Raw genomic sequence first — 20,902 nt, forward strand, 5'->3', positions numbered from 1 at the left:
TAGCTATAGGGTCAGGGTTAGTTAATGATAGCTATAGGGTCAGGGTTAGTTAATGATAGCTATAGGGTCAGGGTTAGTTAATGATAGCTATAGGGTCAGGGTTAGTTAATGATAGCTATAGGGTCAGGGGTAGTTAATGATAGCTATAGGGTCAGGGGTAGTTAATGATAGCTATAGGTTCAGGGTTAGTTAATGATAGCTTTAGGGTCAGGGTTAGTTAATGATAGCTGGAGGGTCAGGGTTAGTTAATGATAGCTATAGGGTCAGGGTTAGTTAATGATAGCTATAGGGTCAGGGTTAGTTAATGATGGCTATAGGGTCAGGGTTAGTTAATGATAGCTATAGGGTCAGGGTTAGTTAATGATGGCTATAGGGTCAGGGTTAGTTAATGATGGCTATAGGGTCAGGGTTAGTTAATGATAGCTATAGGGTCAGGGTTAGTTAATGATAGCTATAGGGTCCGGGTTAGTTAATGATGGCTATAGGGTCAGGGTTAGTTAATGATGGCTATAGGGTCAGGGGTAGTACATGATAGCTATAGGGTCAGGGTTAGTTAATGATAGCTATAGGGTCAGGGTTAGTTAATGATAGCTATAGGGTTAGTTAATGATAGCTATAGGGTCAGGGTTAGTTAATGATAGCTATAGGGTCAGGGGTAGTTAATGATAGCTATAGGATTAGTTAATGATAGCTATAGGGTCAGGGTTAGTTAATGATAGCTATAGGGTCAGGGTTAGTTAATGATAGCTATAGGGTCAGGGTTAGTTAATGATGGCTATAGGGTCAGGGTTAGTTAATGATGGCTATAGGGTTAGTTAATGATGGCTATAGGGTCAGGGTTAGTTAATAGCTATAGGGTCAGGGTTAGTTAATGATAGCTATAGGGTCAGGGTTAGTTAATGATAGCTATAGGGTCAGGGTTAGTTAATGATAGCTATAGGGTCAGGGTTAGTTAATGATAGCTATAGGGTCAGTGGTAGTTAATGATGGCTATAGGGTCAGGGTTAGTTAATGATGGCTATAGGGTCAGGGTTAGTTAATGATAGCTATAGGGTTAGTTAATGATAGCTATAGGGTCAGGGTTAGTTAATGATAGCTTTAGGGTCAGGGTTAGTTAATGATGGCTATAGGGTCAGGGTTAGTTAATGATGCTATAGGGTCAGGGTTAGTTAATGATGGCTATAGGGTCAGGGTTAGTTAATGATAGCTATAGGGTCAGGGTTAGTTAATGATAGCTATAGGGTTAGTTAATGATAGCAATAGGGTCAGGGTTAGTTAATGATAGCTATAGGGTTAGTTAATGATAGCTATAGGGTCAGGGTTAGTTAATGATAGCTATAGGGTCAGGGGTAGTTAATGATAGCTATAGGGTTAGTTAATGATAGCAATAGGGTCAGGGTTAGTTAATGATAGCTATAGGGTTAGTTAATGATAGCTATAGGGTCAGGGTTAGTTAATGATGGCTATAGGGTCAGGGTTAGTTAATGATAGCTATAGGGTCAGGGTTAGTTAATGATAGCTATAGGGTTAGTTAATGATAGCTATAGGGTTAGTTAATGATAGCAATAGGGTCAGGGTTAGTTAATGATAGCTATAGGGTTAGTTAATGATAGCTATAGGGTCAGGGTTAGTTAATGATAGCTATAGGGTCAGGGGTAGTTAATGATAGCTATAGGATTAGTTAATGATAGCTATAGGGTCAGGGTTAGTTAATGATAGCTATAGGGTCAGGGTTAGTTAATGATAAATATAGGGTCAGGGTTAGTTAATGATGGCTATAGGGTCAGGGTTAGTTAATGATGGCTATAGGGTTAGTTAATGATGGCTATAGGGTCAGGGTTAGTTAATAGCTATAGGGTCAGGGTTAGTTAATGATAGCTATAGGGTCAGGGTTAGTTAATAGCTATAGGGTCAGGGTTAGTTAATGATAGCTATAGGGTCAGGGTTAGTTAATGATAGCTATAGGGTCAGGGTTAGTTAATGATAGCTATAGGGTCAGTGTTAATGATAGCTTAGGGTCAGGGTTAGTTAATGGCTGGTAGTTAATGATGGCTATAGGGTCAGGGTTAGTTAATGATGGCTATAGGGTCAGGGTTAGTTAATGATAGCTATAGGGTCAGGGTTAGTTAATGATGGCTATAGGGTCAGGGTTAGTTAATGATAGCTATAGGGTCAGGGTTAGTTAATGATAGCTATAGGGTTAGTTAATGATAGCAATAGGGTCAGGGTTAGTTAATGATAGCTATAGGGTTAGTTAATGATAGCTATAGGGTCAGGGTTAGTTAATGATAGCTATAGGGTCAGGGTTAGTTAATGATAGCTTTAGGGTCAGGGTTAGTTAATGATGGCTATAGGGTCAGGGTTAGTTAATGATGGCTATAGGGTCAGGGTTAGTTAATGATGGCTATAGGGTCAGGGTTAGTTAATGATAGCTATAGGGTCAGGGTTAGTTAATGATAGCTATAGGGTTAGTTAATGATAGCAATAGGGTCAGGGTTAGTTAATGATAGCTATAGGGTTAGTTAATGATAGTTATAGGGTCAGGGTTAGTTAATGATAGCTATAGGGTCAGGGTTAGTTAATGATAGCTATAGGGTCAGGGTTAGTTAATGATGGCTATAGGGTCAGGGTTAGTTAATGATGGCTATAGGGTCAGGGTTAGTTAATGATGGCTATAGGGTCAGGGTTAGTTAATGATAGCTATAGGGTCAGGGTTAGTTAATGATAGCTATAGGGTTAGTTAATGATAGCTATAGGGTCAGGGTTAGTTAATGATAGCTATAGGGTCAGGGGTAGTTAATGATAGCTATAGGATTAGTTAATGATAGCTATAGGGTCAGGGTTAGTTAATGATAGCTATAGGGTCAGGGTTAGTTAATGATAGCTATAGGGTCAGGGTTAGTTAATGATGGCTATAGGGTCAGGGTTAGTTAATGATGGCTATAGGGTCAGGGTTAGTTAATGATAGCTATAGGGTCAGGGTTAGTTAATGATAGCTATAGGGTCAGGGGTAGTTAATGATTGCTATAGGGTCAGGGTTAGTTAATGATGGCTATAGGGTCAGGGTTAGTTAATGATAGCTATAGGGTCAGGGTTAGTTAATGATAGCAATAGGGTAAGGGTTAGTTAATGATAGCTATAGGGTCAGGGGTAGTTAATGATAGCTATAGGGTCAGGGTTAGTTAATGATAGCTATAGGGTCAGGGTTAGTTAATGATAGCTATAGGGTCAGGGGTAGTTAATGATTGCTATAGGGTCAGGGTTAGTTAATGATGGCTATAGGGTCAGGGTTAGTTAATGATAGCTATAGGGTCAGGGTTAGTTAATGATAGCAATAGGGTAAGGGTTAGTTAATGATAGCTATAGGGTCAGGGGTAGTTAATGATAGCTATAGGGTCCGAGTTAGTTAATGATAGCTATAGGGTCAGGGTTAGTTAATGATAGCTATAGGGTCAGGGTTAGTTAATAATAGCTATAGGGTCAGGGTTAGTTAATGATAGCTATAGGGTCAGGGGTAGTTAATGATAGCTATAGGGTCAGGGTTAGTTAATGATGGCTATAGGGTCAGGGTTAGTTAATGATAGTTATAGGGTTAGTTAATGATAGCTATAGGGTCAGGGTTAGTTAATGATAGCAATAGGGTCAGGGTTAGTTAATGATAGCTATAGGGTCAGGGTTAGTTAATGATAGCTATAGGGTCAGGGTTAGTTAATTATAGCTATAGGGTTAGTTAATGATAGCTATATGGTTAGTTAATGATAGCTATAGGGTCAGAGTTAGTTAATGATAGCTATAGGGTCAGGGTTAGTTAATGATAGCTATAGGGTCAGGGTTAGTTAATGATAGCTATAGGGTCAGGGTTAGTTAATGATAGCTATAGGGTCAGGGTTAGTTAATGATAGCTATAGGGTCAGGGTTAGTTAATGATAGCTATAGGGTCAGGGTTAGTTAATGATAGCTATAGGGTCAGGGTTAGTTAATGATAGCTATAGGGTCAGGGTTAGTTAATGATAGCTATAGGGTCAGGGTTAGTTAATGATGGCTATAGGGTCAGGGTTAGTTAATGATAGCTATAGGGTCAGGGTTAGTTAATGATAGCTATAGGGTCAGGGTTAGTTAATGATGGCTATAGGGTCAGGGTTAGTTAATGATGGCTATAGGGTCAGGGTTAGTTAATGATGGCTATAGGGTCAGGATTAGTTAATGATAGCTATAGGGTCAGGGTTAGTTAATTATAGCTATAGGGTCAGGGTTAGTTAATGATGGCTATAGGGTTAGTTAATGATGGCTATAGGGTCAGGGTTAGTTAATGATAGCTATAGGGTTAGTTAATGATGGCTATAGGGTCAGGGTTAGTTAATGATGGCTATAGGGTCAGGGTTAGTTAATGATAGCTATAGGGTCAGGGTTAGTTAATGATGGCTATAGGGTCAGGGTTAGTTAATGATAGCTATAGGGTCAGGGGTAGTTAATGATTGCTATAGGGTCAGGGTTAGTTAATGATGGCTATAGGGTCAGGGTTAGTTAATGATAGCTATAGGGTCAGGGTTAGTTAATGATAGCAATAGGGTAAGGGTTAGTTAATGATAGCTATAGGGTCAGGGGTAGTTAATGATAGCTATAGGGTCAGGGTTAGTTAATGATAGCTATAGGGTCAGGGTTAGTTAATTATAGCTATAGGGTTAGTTAATGATAGCTATATGGTTAGTTAATGATAGCTATAGGGTCAGAGTTAGTTAATGATAGCTATAGGGTCAGGGTTAGTTAATGATAGCTATAGGGTCAGGGTTAGTTAATGATAGCTATAGGGTCAGGGTTAGTTAATGATAGCTATAGGGTCAGGGTTAGTTAATGATGGCTATAGGGTCAGGGTTAGTTAATGATGGCTATAGGGTCAGGGTTAGTTAATGATAGCTATAGGGTCAGGGTTAGTTAATGATAGCTATAGGGTCAGGGGTAGTTAATGATTGCTATAGGGTCAGGGTTAGTTAATGATGGCTATAGGGTCAGGGTTAGTTAATGATAGCTATAGGGTCAGGGTTAGTTAATGATAGCAATAGGGTAAGGGTTAGTTAATGATAGCTATAGGGTCAGGGGTAGTTAATGATAGCTATAGGGTCCGAGTTAGTTAATGATAGCTATAGGGTCAGGGTTAGTTAATGATAGCTATAGGGTCAGGGTTAGTTAATAATAGCTATAGGGTCAGGGTTAGTTAATGATAGCTATAGGGTCAGGGGTAGTTAATGATGGCTATAGGGTCAGGGTTAGTTAATGATAGTTATAGGGTTAGTTAATGATAGCTATAGGGTCAGGGTTAGTTAATGATGGCTATAGGGTCAGGGTTAGTTAATGATAGCTATAGGGTCAGGGTTAGTTAATGATAGCTATAGGGTCAGGGTTAGTTAATGATGGCTATAGGGTCAGGGTTAGTTAATGATGGCTATAGGGTCAGGGTTAGTTAATGATGGCTATAGGGTCAGGATTAGTTAATGATAGCTATAGGGTCGGGGTTAGTTAATTATAGCTATAGGGTCAGGGTTAGTTAATGATGGCTATAGGGTTAGTTAATGATGGCTATAGGGTCAGGGTTAGTTAATGATAGCTATAGGGTTAGTTAATGATGGCTATAGGGTCAGGGTTAGTTAATGATGGCTATAGGGTCAGGGTTAGTTAATGATAGCTATAGGGTCAGGGTTAGTTAATGATGGCTATAGGGTCAGGGTTAGTTAATGATGGCTATAGGGTCAGGGGTAGTTAATGATAGCTATAGGTTCAGGGTTAGTTAATGATAGCTATAGGGTCAGGGTTAGTTAATGATGGCTATAGGGTCAGGGTTAGTTAATGATAGCTATAGGGTCAGGGTTAGTTAATGATGGCTATAGGGTCAGGGTTAGTTAATGATGGCTATAGGGTCAGGGTTAGTTAATGATAGCTATAGGATCAGGGTTAGTTAATGATAGCTATAGGGTCAGGGTTAGTTAATGACAGCTATAGGGTTAGTTAATGATGGCTATAGGGTCCGGGTTAGTTAATGATAGCTATAGGGTCAGGGTTAGTTAATGATAGCTATAGGATCAGGGGTAGTTAATGATAGCTATAGGGTCAGGGTTAGTTAATGATAGCTATAGGGTCAGGGTTAGTTAATGATGGCTATAGGGTCAGGGGTAGTTAATGATAGCTATAGGTTCAGGGTTAGTTAATGATAGCTATAGGGTCAGGGTTAGTTAATGATGGCTATAGGGTCAGGGTTAGTTAATGATAGCTATAGGGTCAGGGTTAGTTAATGATGGCTATAGGGTCAGGGTTAGTTAATGATGGCTATAGGGTCAGGGTTAGTTAATGATGGCTATAGGGTCAGGGTTAGTTAATGATGGCTATAGGGTCAGGGTTAGTTAATGATGGCTATAGGGTCAGGGTTAGTTAATGATGGCTATAGGGTCAGGGTTAGTTAATGATAGCTATAGGGTCAGGGGTAGTTAATGATAGCTATAGGGTCAGGGTTAGTTAATGATAACTATAGGGTCAGGGTTAGTTAATGATAACTATAGGGTCAGGGGTAGTTAATGATAGCTATAGGGTCAGGGGTAGTTAATGATAGCTATAGGGTCAGGGGTAGTTAATGATAACTATAGGGTCAGGGTTAGTTAATGATAACTATAGGGTCATGGTTAGTTAATGATAGCTATAGGGTCATGGTTAGTTAATGATAACTATAGGGTCAGGGGTAGTTAATGATAACTATAGGGTCAGGGGTAGTTAATGATAGCTATAGGGTCAGGGGTAGTTAATGATAACTATAGGGTCAGGGTTAGTTAATGATAACTATAGGGTCATGGTTAGTTAATGATAGCTATAGGGTCATGATTAGTTAATGATAACTATAGGGTCAGGGTTAGTTAATGATAGCTATAGGGTTAGTGTATAGCAGTATATAGGGTCATGGGTAGTTAATGATAACTATAGGGTCAGGGGTAGTTAATGATAGCTATAGGGTCAGGGTTAGTTAATGATAGCTATAAGGTCAGGGTTAGTTAATGATAGCTATAGGGTCAGGGTTAGTTAATGATAGCTATAGGGTCAGGGTTAGTTAATGATGGCTATAGGGTCAGGGTTAGTTAATGATAACTATAGGGTTAGGGTTAGTTAATGATAGCTATAAGGTTAGTGTATAGCAGTGTATACAGTATATTAAAAGTTGTTTTGATTCAGGGATATTTTGTTTGAAGCGAGTACATGACTCATGACATCTTTTTGGGGTTTATTATCATTTCATATAATATGGATAGGGAAATATATATTTCTCTAACAAACTAATTGAGATGGTGGTTGCCTGACCCAGAATAAAGTTCTGACCTGCTGAGTTCCGTGTGCTGGTCTCGTGTTCTAGTTCTGACCTGCTGAGTTCCGTGTGCTGGTCTCGTGTTCTAGTTCTGACCTGCTGAGTTCCGTGTGCTGGTCTCGTGTTCTAGTTCTGACCTGCTGAGTTCCGTGTGCTGGTCTCGTGTTCTAGTTCTGACCTGCTGAGTTCCGTGTGCTGGTCTCGTGTTCTAGTTCTGACCTGCTGAGTTCCGTGTGCTGGTCTCGTGTTCTAGTTCTGACCTGCTGAGTTCCGTGTGCTGGTCTCGTGTTCTAGTTCTGACCTGCTGAGTTCCGTGTGCTGGTATCGTGTTCTAGTTCTGACCTGCTGAGTTCCGTGTGCTGGTCTCGTGTTCTAGTTCTGACCTGCTGAGTTCCGTGTGCTGGTCTCGTGTTCTAGTTCTGACCTGCTGAGTTCCGTGTGCTGGTCTCGTGTTCTAGTTCTGACCTGCTGAGTTCCGTGTGCTGATCTCGTGTTCTAGTTCTGACCTGCTGAGTTCCGTGTGCTGGTCTCGTGTTCTAGTTCTGACCTGCTGAGTTCCGTGTGCTGATCTCGTGTTCTAGTTCTGACCTGCTGAGTTCCGTGTGCTGATCTCGTGTTCTAGTTCTGACCTGCTGAGTTCCGTGTGCTGGTCTCGTGTTCTAGTTCTGACCTGCTGAGTTCCGTGTGCTGGTCTCGTGTTCTAGTTCTGACCTGCTGAGTTCCGTGAGCTGGTCTCGTGTTCTAGTTCTGACCTGCTGAGTTCCGTGTGCTGGTCTCGTGTTCGAGTTCTGACCTGCTGAGCCAAATATCCACATGAAGATGGAAGTTGCATCTTTGTTCTAGAATTCACAGCGTGTTTCTAACGTGTCTGCAGCATAAAGCCTCACAGAGGAAAGCGTACTTGTAGATTGCTTCATATAATCGGGATCCATTTTTTTTTCACCTTCAAATGTTTAAGCTAACGAGGGGTGTACTTTTTGCTCTTTTTGTTTTTTCAATCAAGGGGTACAGCCTACCCCCCCCCCCCCCCACACACACACACACACACACACACACACCCTGAAATCGAAAGCACTGCCTTTTAGCAGACCGGTATGAATGGTATCGATGTGTGAGTGTAGTTATCTCTCATCCTGCTTGATGTCATGTGTTTGTTTGTATTGTTTATTGTTGTTTTCATGTGTTTGTTAATCCAGGAAGTGGGTTACCACCACCACTCCGCAGCCATGAGTTCCCAGAACAGATATGCTAGCAGCATGTGTGAGTATTACAACTCCCGTCTTAAAACCTCTTAAGTGTAAAGTCCCCAAATATTTGGGGACCGTATCATTATGATTTATTCCATTCAGTCTGGTATGAGAACAGTAGCCCCTGTCTGCAAGAGCAGGTTGTCTGCGGAAAGCTAAGTATCTTGGCTATTGATCTGTGCCTTCAAAATCTTTGGTGTGATTTACTACCATATATGGGCATACATAAGCCATTGACCTAATTCCAAGATGGCTGCTACTGTACATCTAGCCTATTGCCATGCTATCTGATGATGTATGACTTAATGGCAACATCAAATGTCCACTGAGTGACTATATCTTTGCGCATAAAGAATATGACGTTGCCTGCTTACGCGCTGTAGGCATCCATTACGCAGGGGATTGGCTACTCTGGCACCTTGATAGTCTTGTAGCCAATGAGATAAGCTTTCCAGGGATATGCAGTTGACCTGGGTGGGACAAAGCAAGGCCAAGAACATTTTATGCGTTTCTACCTGACTCCGAGACGAGACGCACAGAGCACGCTACATTACATTGTCAACAGATTTCATCCAGATTTCATTGCTTTCTTATAAAAGCTTCTCAGGGGGGGTAGAAATAATAGAATAATAATATCTACTAAGAATATCGAACAGGAACCTAAAAGAGGATTCCGACTCGGCCGACGAAGATTGCGTTCTAGAAGGATTGGATCCACATTCAGATCTGTAAGTAAATTATTTTCATGACTTTATATAGTTAATTTACAATATGTATTTAGTTTATTATAAGTAAATTATTTTCATGACTTTATAAAGTTAATTTACTATATATATATATATATATATTTAGTTTATTATAAGTTGTCTGCTTTTTGTGCTTTGGATTTAGTTTACATAGGCCTAGGTAACAAGTCATTTCAATGTTATATCATTCCCAAGTAGTTATTGTCTATGTTTCATATTAGTTCACTGTTTGCTGTTCTAAGTTTTATCCTTGTAACTTTGGAGAGGCCACTAAACTCTCATGGCCATTGTTTTAGTTGTGGTTCTTACCTCTGCCTTTGTCTCCAAAGTGTTACTGTGTGTGTGTGTGTGTGTGTGTGTGTGTGTGTGTGTGTGTGTGTGTGTGTGTGTGTGTGTGTGTGTGTGTGTGTGTGTGTGTGTGTGTGTGTGTGTGTGTGTGTGTGTGTGTGTGTGTGTGTGTGTGTGTGTGTGTGTGTGTGCGACAGTGATGTCGTTTAGTAAATTGAATCAACTGTAATTCTGTATGTCTTTATAACAGTATATCTCTTTATTTTATTCACCACAGGAGGATGCAGAGGATTTGGATGATGCCTTTTGGGAGCCACCCCTCCTTAGCAAGCGCCCCCACCGGTCAAGGTCTTCACCCCTCCTTAGCAAGCGCCCCAACCGGTCAAGGTCTTCACCCCTCCTTAGCAAGCGCCCCCCTGCCGGTCAAGGCCTTCACCCCTCCTTAGCAAGCGCCCCCCTGCCGGTCAAGGCCTTCACCCCTCCTTAGCAAGCGCCCCCCTGCCGGTCAAGGTCTTTTACCCTCCTTAGCAAGCGCCCCCCTGCCGGTCAAGGCCTTCACCCCTCCTTAGCAAGCGCCCCCCTGCCGGTCAAGGCCTTCACCCCTCCTTAGCAAGCGCCCCCCTGCCGGTCAAGGCCTTCACCCCTCCTTAGCAAGCGCCCCCCTGCCGGTCAAGGCCTTCACCCCTCCTTAGCAAGCGCCCCCCTGCCGGTCAAGGTCTTTTACCCTCCTTAGCAAGCGCCCCCCTGCCGGTCAAGGCCTTCACCCCTCCTTAGCAAGCGCCCCCCTGCCGGTCAAGGCCTTCACCCCTCCTTAGCAAGCGCCCCCCTGCCGGTCAAGGTCTTCACCTCCCCCTTAGCAAGCGCCCCCCTGCCGGTCAAGGCCTTCACCCCCCCCTTAGCAAGCGCCCCCCTGCCGGTCAAGGTCTTTTACCCTCCTTAGCAAGCGCCCCCCTGCCGGTCAAGGCCTTCACCCCTCCTTAGCAAGCGCCCCCCTGCCGGTCAAGGCCTTCACCCCTCCTTAGCAAGCGCCCCCCTGCCGGTCAAGGCCTTCACCCCTCCTTAGCAAGCGCCCCCCTGCCGGTCAAGGCCTTCACCCCCCCCTTAGCAAGCGCCCCCCTGCCGGTCAAGGCCTTCACCCCCCCCTTAGCAAGCGCCCCCCTGCCGGTCAAGGCCTTCACCCCTCCTTAGCAAGCGCCCCCCTGCCGGTCAAGGCCTTCACCCCCCCCTTAGCAAGCGCCCCCCTGCCGGTCAAGGCCTTCACCCCCCCCTTAGCAAGCGCCCCCCTGCCGGTCAAGGCCTTCACCCCTCCTTAGCAAGCGCCCCCCTGCCGGTCAAGGCCTTCACCCCTCCTTAGCAAGCGCCCCCCTGCCGGTCAAGGCCTTCACCCCCCCACTGCTATGTCAATCACCCCGTCTGATGGCTCTACGTCCACTTTTCATAGACCTCTTGAAAAATAAAATAAGGGCTTGTGGCACCATTCGTCCTGACAGAATCGGTTTCCCCAAGACCAAGGTAAACCACATGACAAAGACAGAGGAGATGGGGACCATTCCTCCTAACAGAATCGGTTTCCCCAAGACATGACAAAGACAGAGGAGATGGGGACCATTCCTCCTGACAGAACCGGTTTCCCCAAGACCAAGGTAAATGACATGACAAAGACAGTGGAGATGGGGACCATTCCTCCTGACAGAACCGGTTTCACCAAGACATGACAAAGACAGAGGAGATGGGGACCATATGTTGGATCAGGACTAACAAGCTGCTGTTTGTGAATTGGAAGGACACTAGGGGAGTAACCATGCTCACCCACACAGCATAAGGCATTCAATAACAACCATGTCCCAAGGAGGGTGAAAAATGCCAATGGGGCACGGGTGAGGAAGAACGTCCCCGTTCCTGTTTCTGTGAAGGACTACAATGCCAGCATAGGGGGTGTCGACCGATCTGATGCTCTGATAGGCTACTACCAGGTCTTCCACCAGACCAGGAAGTGGTACCACTTTGTGTTTTCATTCTCCACAAACAGATGGGCGAAAGCAAAAGGTCAAACCCTTCTCTCCCAGTTGGCCTTCAGAGAGCAACTGGTGTTGGAAATGGCTGAATTTGGGATCCCAAAGCAACCTCACAACCATCTCCCCCCCCCCCCCACTCCCCACTCAAGGTGGGGAACGCCACTATCCAACACACATGCCAAAAGACTAAAGGGAAAACTGCAAGTATTGAAAAGGGAAAATGATCTTCTGTCCGAAATGTCAGTTCTCTTTTTGTTTCCTGGTCAGAGAGAGACTTGCTTCAAAGACTATCACGACATGCACAAGCTATGGTGAACGTGATATCTAATCATCTATACCTGGGATGGAAAACAAACACGAACGCCATTTTGTAAATAGTTCAGCCTATTTCTTTTGTTGTACCTTTTTTTAGTGAAGGACACGGGGTGTAACCGAGTTTGAGTTTGATAAGATGTTCTATATATATATTTTTATGCACAGTACCACTTATGAAATAACACATATGGAATCATGTATTAACTAAAACAGGTGTTAAACAAATCAAAATATATGTTTATATTTGAGAAGATAGCCCTATTTGGTAAAAGACTAAGTCCATATTACGGCAAGAACAGCTCAAATAAGCAAAGAGAAACGACAGTCCATCATTACTTTAACACATGAAGGTCAGTCAATGCGGAACATTTCAAGAACTTTGAACATTTCTTCAAGTGCAGTCGCAAAAAACAAGCGCTGTGATGAAACGGTCTCTCATGAGGACCGCCAGAGGAAAGGAATACCCAGAGTTACCTCTGCTGCAGAGGATAAGTTCATTTAGAGTTACCAGCCTCAGATTGCAGCCCAAATAAATGCTTCAGAGTTCAAGTAACAGACACATCTCAACATCAACTGTTCAGGGGAGACTGTGTGAATCAGGCCTTCATGGTCGAATTGCTGCAAAGAAACCACTACTAAAGGACACCAATAAGAAGAAGAGACTTGCTTGGGCCAAGAAACACGAGCAATGGATATTAGACTGGTGGAAATCTGTCCTTTGGTCTGATTTCAGATTTTTGGTTCCAACCACCGTGTCTTTGTGAGATGCAGAGTAGGTTAACGGATGATCTCCGAATGTGTGGTTCCCACCGTGAAGCATGGTGAGGTGTGATGGTGTGGGGGTGCTTTGCTGGCGACACTGTCTGTGATTTATTTAGAATTCAAGGCACACTTAACCAGCATGGCTACCACAGCATTCTGCAGTGATACACCATCCCATCTGGTTTGCTCTTAGTGGGACTATCATTTGTTTTTCAACAGGACAATGACCCAAAACACACCTCCAGGCTGTGTACGGCTTTTTGACCAAGAAGGAGAGTGATGGAGTGCTGCATCAGATGACCTGGCCTCCACAATCACCTGACCTCAACCTAATGGAGACGGTTTGGGATGAGTTGGACCGCAGAGTGGAGGAAAACCAGGCAACAAGTGCTCAGCATATGTGGGAACTCCTTCAAGACTGTTGGAAAAGCATTCCTCGTGAAGCTGGTTGAGAGAATGCCAAGAGTGTGCAAAGCTGTAATCAAGGCAAAGGATGGCTACTTTGAATAATTTGTTGAACACTTTTTTTGGTTACTACATGATTCCATATGTGGTATTTCATAGTTTTGATGTCAATACATTGGATATGCCTAGGCTAAACGTTCAGGCACAATTGGACATCCCCTGTATGTCCCCCGACACCACTACAATGTTTGAGAGCTGTTGGTGGTCTACGAGTTGTAGTTTTTATAGTGAACAATACTTTTTAGGCACATCCAGTTGGCAAAATATAGGGACACTTTGAAATGTCCCGTGACCACACCTGACACTACTTACAACTAGAAATGGGAAGATATTTTAGTAAGGTCTATCAATCCCATTTTTATTCCTGATATTGTCCACATGTTGTGGAAGCCATCTGATGTGTTTCCAGTTCTGGTCATCAATAATTGACTTATAGCTTGTCAATGAAAGATGACTTAAAAAAATAATAATTTTAAAGTGTTATTTTGTGTGTGTTTGATCTTGTGTATTCTGAACTATGTAACTCCTATCTATCTTCTGATCATTTCCCCATAATCACCCAGATGTCTTCTTTCCAAATATACCACGTTTTTGCATGTCAGAATAATGTATTTACACTCTATTTAGGCATTTACCATGTATGTTTTTTTATTTAGGCATTTGCCATTTTCGTTTTAAGAGGTTAGCCCCAGTCATAGAGATGCATGCCCGTCTTTCTAGCGACTACAGTATATGGTAGTAACATGTGTGAGTACCAGATCACCCTTAACACCACCCATGGAGACATACAGTGGTTCTTCTTTTAAAGGTGTTGAGTTTATGCCGTGACCGTTAGTGACCGTTAGTGACCGTTAGTGGTAGATGCCGGCATTCTGTCATTGCACCGCACTATTACAAGGGTGAGTTAGAACGCTGATCTAACGGTTGTCTAATCTGTGGCACGAATGGAATATCTGTGTGTAAAATGGACAGCTGTGCCATACAGATGGGAAGAGATGTTCGATGTAATCTCGTGGTTTATGAATTGACACGCCGTTTTCCATTCCTCCTGAAAGCCCTAATATTAAAAACTGTCAAATGCATTCTTTCCGTCGCCCACACGCACTTGAAACATTTGGATAATAAAGTATTTTAAGCATATTGAAGATAGAAGCCGCCTCTTAATGAGTTCCGAGAGCCGATCTGTTATCCAACGATAATTATTATTATTATTAACTCTGCATTATAATTAAATAAAAGCCACTTAGATATTTTCATAGACCAGAAATAAATAATTTTCATAATGAATAATCAGATGCCTGTGGCAAGCTTGATTTTAAAAACATTTTTTAAACTATATTATGTATTTGATCACTAAAAAAATAACTTTTACATTACCATGTAGTTTACCAATAAAATGATCTGACGGGGATGTGGACATACTCGGTATACAAATCCCAAACTAAAGAAATGATCTCACTCCAATACATTTTAATAGAAAGTTAGTAAAAATTGATAAGATCTTGCTACCATGGAAAGGAAACTACCTGTCTATTTGCGGAAAAATCACCCTGATTAACTCTAGTCATTTCCCAGTTGACCTATTTTCTTATTGCCTTCCCTGCACCTAGCGACCTGTTTTTAAATTATATGAGCAAAAAATATTCAATTTTATGTCACGATCGTTGCATAAATTAATGGACCACGGCGCAGCGTAAGTAGAGTTCCACATTTTATTAATAACGAAGCTTCCAAAAACAACAGAGATGTAACGAACGTGCAAATACGTAGCGCACATGGTCACTAACACGAAAACAATATCCTACATCGCAGGTGGGAGAAATGACACAGGAAGTATGATCCCCAATTAGAGGCAACGATGATCAGCTGCCTCCAATTGGGAACCATACACACGCACCAACATAGAACTATAATAACTAGAAAAGAGAAAAAAAACTAGTCACGCCCTGACCTATTACACCATAGAGAACCCCGAGGGCTCTCTATGGGCAGGGCGTGACATTTTATTTGTAAAGGCAAGCCAGACAAACTTTAAAAGGGCCTATTTATATAATGAATATGAATTCAGAGGGCAGAAATGATTAAATATTAAAGGTGTCTGACAAGTTCTACTTAAATCTGAACTGGTTCTCGAGCAGATTAGTAAGAAAGTCTCACCCCATGTTCAAGAATTGGCTTTTTCTCTTTATTCACATTACAACCTTTCACTTTCGGTTATTTGAAAAATAAATTATCTCCAAAATATCGCTATTTTTAAAACAAACCATAGAAAGTTGGTGTTTAATCCACCAGAAAAGACAGAACAAATAATGCAACAAATATTGTGGTTAAACTCAAATCTACTCATCGATAAAACATTTTTTTTTTAAGTTTTGAAAAAAAAGTTTAAAAATAAGGTATAATCTTTGTAAGTAATATCATAAATAGGACTGGTGGAGTTATGTCACACATACAGCTAACACAGACATATGGAAATGTCTGCTCTACCCAAAATTACAACCAACTAATTGCAGATTTACCGCAAAAATGGAAAGGGCACGAGGAAGGGGGAAAAGTAAGGACATTGTCTGTTGGCCCTGCATTAAAGACCGACATTTGTTAAAGAAAATTGTGATAAATAAAAATATATACCAGTTTCATTTAAGGACCAAAAAATTGACAGCTGTGACATATAGATTGCAAAATAGTTGGGAAGAGATTTTCGATGAACCGATTCCATGGCACGTGGTTTATGAATTGACACGCAATTTTCAGCTCCTCCTAATATTAAAAACAGTCAAGTGCATTCTCTCTGTCGCCCACATTCTCTCTGTCGCCCACGCGCACTTTAAACATTTGGATAATAAAGCATTAAAAGGCTGACATTTGATTGATTTTTAATACTTCTAACAGCCAAAATTCTAACTCCATCCATAACGTTTGGACTTTTAAACATTCCCCGAATGCATAGCTTGTTATAACCTACTGCAGGCCTAATAGACTCTCCAACCTTTATAAAATGATAGTCTAATAGCTCGGCTACTGTAGGTGTGGAAAAGAAATCCCGCCCAATTTGCAATGTATTAAAAACTCTAAATGTTTACATTTCTAACGACAAACCTCATGCAACCGCAAAATGTCGGATAACGCACATACTGTGCAGTATTTCTTCATCAACATCTTTATGCTTTCCGTTAATAAAATAATGATACAAATACTCTTTCAAAATCCAGATGTTTTATTTCAACAATCAGCAGGACAATAGACTCGTGCCGAAGTTTAGGGACTTTAAATATATATCAATGGATCCATAACGAATTACTGTGGGAATAAATATCCCTGAATGACATAGCATGGAGACTGATTTATCAAGACCAATCAGATTTTTTGGGGGATTATTTTGTTCTTCACTCGTCGTCACTCCTAGTCTACTCCTGACCGGTCACATTGTACAGAGAAATATTTTGCTCTCTATTTTTTGTTTTTCTTGGAAGAGAAACATCATAACATTAATCAAACTAAGCTACATTTCTTAAAATCCATCCCATATACTATGTTCTTACAAAAAAAACATGTTTTCTCTAGTACAGTCAATATTTAATAACAGTCAAATGCTTCTCAAAGATGCCCTCTGGTGGTCTAACTAGCATTAATGGCAACAATGGCTGACACTTAAATAACGTGCAGTAGAATTCTGCGACAGCTGTGCTGCGGTACGACACAACTTTTAAAGGGAGATCCACTGTACATACCCACTGTGTTAGCTATGGCAGTAACACACTATGAGTACAACATCTTGAAGGGATACTTCGGGATTTTGATAGTTTCGCGAGCCAACGCTAACTAGCGTTAGTACAATGACATGCTAGCAGTTACCTTAGACTTCCAGTCATTGCGCTTAAGCTAGTTAGCAACTTATTTTCAACCTACATGCATAGATATATAAATGGTACCCATGAGTTCATCTGACTAGATAAAGGGGATTATCTGACTCTGGGTCAGTAGATAAAGGGCTTCATCTGACTCTGGGTCAGTAGATAAAGGGCCTCATCTGACTCTGGGTCAGTATATTAAGGGCTTCATCTGACTCTGGGTCAGTAGATAAAGGGCCTCATCTGACTCTGGGTCAGTAGATAAAGGGCCTCATCTGACTCTGGGTCAGTAGATAAAGGGCTTCATCTGACTCGGGGTCAGTGGATAAAGGGCCTCATCTGACTCTGGGTCAGTAGATAAAGGGCCTCATCTGACTCTGGATCAGTAGATAAAGGGCCTCATCTGACTCTAGGTCAGTAGATAAAGGGCTATACTGTTACACTTAAAATATATCTAGTTTGTCCTACTCTATATTTAAGCAGTAGTTGCTTCTCCTAATGTGTGTGTGTGTGTGTGTGTGTGTGTGTGTGGGGGACCATGCAGTCCAGACGATGGACGAGGACCTGAATGCGTCTCTGGCCCAGGCTGATGAGTTATCCAGAGAGTTTACCTCTCTGTTGCAGGAGGTCTCCCCCAGCACACAGTCTGTTTCTCAGGTACACACACACACACACACACACAGCTCAGCTATTCCGACGCAGAGCTCAGTAACAATGCTGTGTATGTCCTCCTCCTCGTCTCCCTACAGACTACATCTGATGCTGTGATCCCCAGAGAAAAGCCCCAACCCTCAACCTCAGAGAGACAGACAGGAGGAGGCTCCAGCTCTCTCCCCTACTTCCCCATCTCTACCCTCCCCTACTCCCCCAGCTCCAGCTCTCTCCCCTACTCCCCCAGCTCCAGCTCTACCCTCCCCTACTCCCCCAGCTCCAGCTCTACCCTCCCCTACTCCCCCAGCTCCAGCTCTACCCTCCCCTACTCCCCCATCTCCAGCTCTACCCTCCCCTACTCCCCCAGCTCCAGCTCTCTCCCCTACTCCCCCAGCTCCAACCTCTCCAACCTGGATTCCATGTTCTCCAGCAGTAAGGTGAAGCCCTCCTCCTACGGTCAGCTGACCCCTCCCAACCAATCGCCTCGTACCCAGCGTCGTGCGTCTCCTTCTCCGTCTCGCCGAATGACCTATGACCGCAGCCCGCGAGGATCAATCAGCTATATTGATTCAAACCACTCCCCTCCTTCCCCTGTTCCTGGCTACGATCAATCACATCGGGGGAGGGTACAACCCTCACACTCCAATCTGCTATCCCCGTATGACTCTGCTACGATGGGTCGGACATCCCCACGACTGGGCCGAAGCCACTCCCCTTGCAAGTTCAGCCAACCAGCAGCACCCAGCACCCTGCCACGGAACTTTGTGCCTTTCAGCCAATCTGGTGAGTGTCCTACTGTAGCTACGGTGCATTCAGACCCCTTGACTTTTTCCACATTTTGTTACGTTACAGCCTTGTTCTAAAATTGATAAAACATTTTTTCCCCTCATCAATCTACACACAATACCCCATAATGACATCACAATACCCCATAATGACATCACAATACCCCATAATGACATCACAATACCCCATAATGACATCACAATACCCCATAATGACATCACAATACCCCATAATGACATCACAATACCCCATAATGACATCACAATACCCCATAATGACATCACAATACCCCATAATGACATCACAATACCCCAATATGACGTCACAATACCCCATAATGACATCACAATACCCCATAATGACATCACAATACCCCATAATGACATCACAATACCCCATAATGACGTCACAATACCCCATAATGACGTCACAATACCCCATAATGACATCACAATACCCCATAATGACATCACGATACCCCATAATGACATCACGATACCCCATAATGACATCACAATACCCCATAATGACATCACAATACCACATAATGACATCACAATACCCCATAATGACATCACAATACCCCATAATAACAAAGCAAAAACAGTTTTTTCTGCAAATGTATAAAAAATATATAAACAGAAATATGTTATTTACATGAGTATTCAAGACCCTTAGTTATGAGACTAGAAATTGAGTTCGGGTGCATCCTGTTTCCATTGATCATCCTTGAGATGTTTCTACAACTTGATTGGAGTCCACCTGTGGTAAATTCAATTGATTGGACATGATTTGGAAAGGCACACACCTGTCTATATAAAGGTCCCACAGTTGACAGTGCATGTCAGAGCAAAAACCAAGCCATGAGGTCGAAGGAATGCTGAGACAGCATTGTGAAGAGGCACAGATCCGGGCGAAGGGTACCAAAAAATGTCTGCAGCATTGAAGGTCCCCAAGAACACAGTGGCCTCCAACATTCTTAAATGGAAGAAGTTTGGAACCACCAAGACATTTCCTTGAGGTGGCCCCACGGCCAAACTGAGCAATCGGGGGAGAAGGGCCTTGGTAAGGGAGGTGACCCAGAACCCGATGGTCACTCGGACAGAGCTCCAGAGTTTCTCTGTGGAGATAGGAGAACCTTCCAGAAGGACAACCCTTCCATCTCTGCAGCACTCCACCAATCAGGCCTTTATAGTAGAGTGGCCAGCGACCCTAAGCACACAGACAAGACAACACAGGAATGGCTTTGGGACAAGTCTCTGAATGTTCTTTAGTGGCCCAGCCAGAGCCCGGACTTGAACCCGATCAAACATCCCTGGAGAGACCTGAAAATAGCTGTGCAGCGACGCTCCCCATCCAACCTGACAGAGCTTGAGAGGATCTGCAGAGAAGAATGGGAGAAACTCCCCAAATACAGATGTACCAAGCTTGTAGCGTCATACCCAAGAAGACTCGAGGGTGTAATCACTGCCAAAGGTACTTCAACAAAGTACTGAGTAAAGGGTCTGAATACTTATGTAAATTTTATTTGCAAAAATGTTTTAAAGTGTTTTTTTCTTTGTCATATTGGGGTATTGTGATGTCATATTGGGTTATTGTGATGTCATATTGGGTTATTGTGATGTCATATTGGGGTATTGTGATGTCATATTGGGTTATTGTGATGTCATATTGGGGTATTGTGATGTCATATTGGGGTATTATGATGTCATATTGGGGTATTGTGATGTCATATTGGGGTATTGTGATGTCATATTGGGGTATTGTGATGTCATATTGGGGTATTGTGATGTCATATTGGGTTATTGTGATGTCATATTGGGGTATTGTGATGTCATATTGGGTTCTTGTGATGTCATATTGGGGTATTGTGATGTCATATTGGGGTATTGTGATGTCATATTGGGGTATTGTGATGTCATATCGGGGTATTGTGATGTCATATCGGGGTATTGTGATGTCATATCGGGGTATTGTGATGTCATATTGGGTTATTGTGATGTCATATTGGGTTATTGTGATGTCATATTTGGGTATTGTGATGTCATATTGGGTTATTGTGATGTCATATTGGGGTATTGTGATGTCATATTGGGGTATTGTGATGTCATATTGGGGTATTGTGTGTAGATTGAGCGGAAAAAACCTGTTCATCTATTGTAGAATAAGGCTGTAATGTAGCAATGTGGAAAAAGTGAAGAGGTCTGAATACTTTCCGAATGCCCTGTGTAGTACTATATTTAAGGGCCTGTGTAGTACTATATTTAAGGGCCAGTGTAGTACTATATTTAAGGGCCTGTGTAGTACTATATTTAAGGGCCTGTGTAGTACTATATTTAAGGGCCTGTGTAGTACTATATTTAAGGGCCAGTGTAGTACTATATTTAAGGGCCTGTGTAGTACTATATTTAAGGGCCTGTGTAGTACTATATTTAAG

At 42.5% G+C, this 20,902-nt stretch overlaps 1 protein-coding gene across 1 annotated transcript in view; it reads left to right on the top strand.

The window, feature by feature from the left end:
- LOC139382989 (protein phosphatase 1, regulatory subunit 13 like) overlaps window positions 1-20,902 on the top strand; it is a 69,240-nt gene that overhangs the window by 29,032 nt on the left and 19,306 nt on the right. Inside the window, exons 2-4 of the mRNA XM_071127277.1 lie at window positions 8,536-8,599; window positions 17,573-17,685; window positions 17,778-18,462. Coding sequence (XP_070983378.1) covers window positions 8,566-8,599; window positions 17,573-17,685; window positions 17,778-18,462 — 832 coding nt within the window. The 5' untranslated portion in view covers window positions 8,536-8,565. The remainder of the gene's footprint in view (window positions 1-8,535; window positions 8,600-17,572; window positions 17,686-17,777; window positions 18,463-20,902) is intronic.

This window comes from Oncorhynchus clarkii, chromosome 24 (assembly GCF_045791955.1).
Source record: "Oncorhynchus clarkii lewisi isolate Uvic-CL-2024 chromosome 24, UVic_Ocla_1.0, whole genome shotgun sequence".
NCBI lineage: Eukaryota > Metazoa > Chordata > Actinopteri > Salmoniformes > Salmonidae > Oncorhynchus > Oncorhynchus clarkii.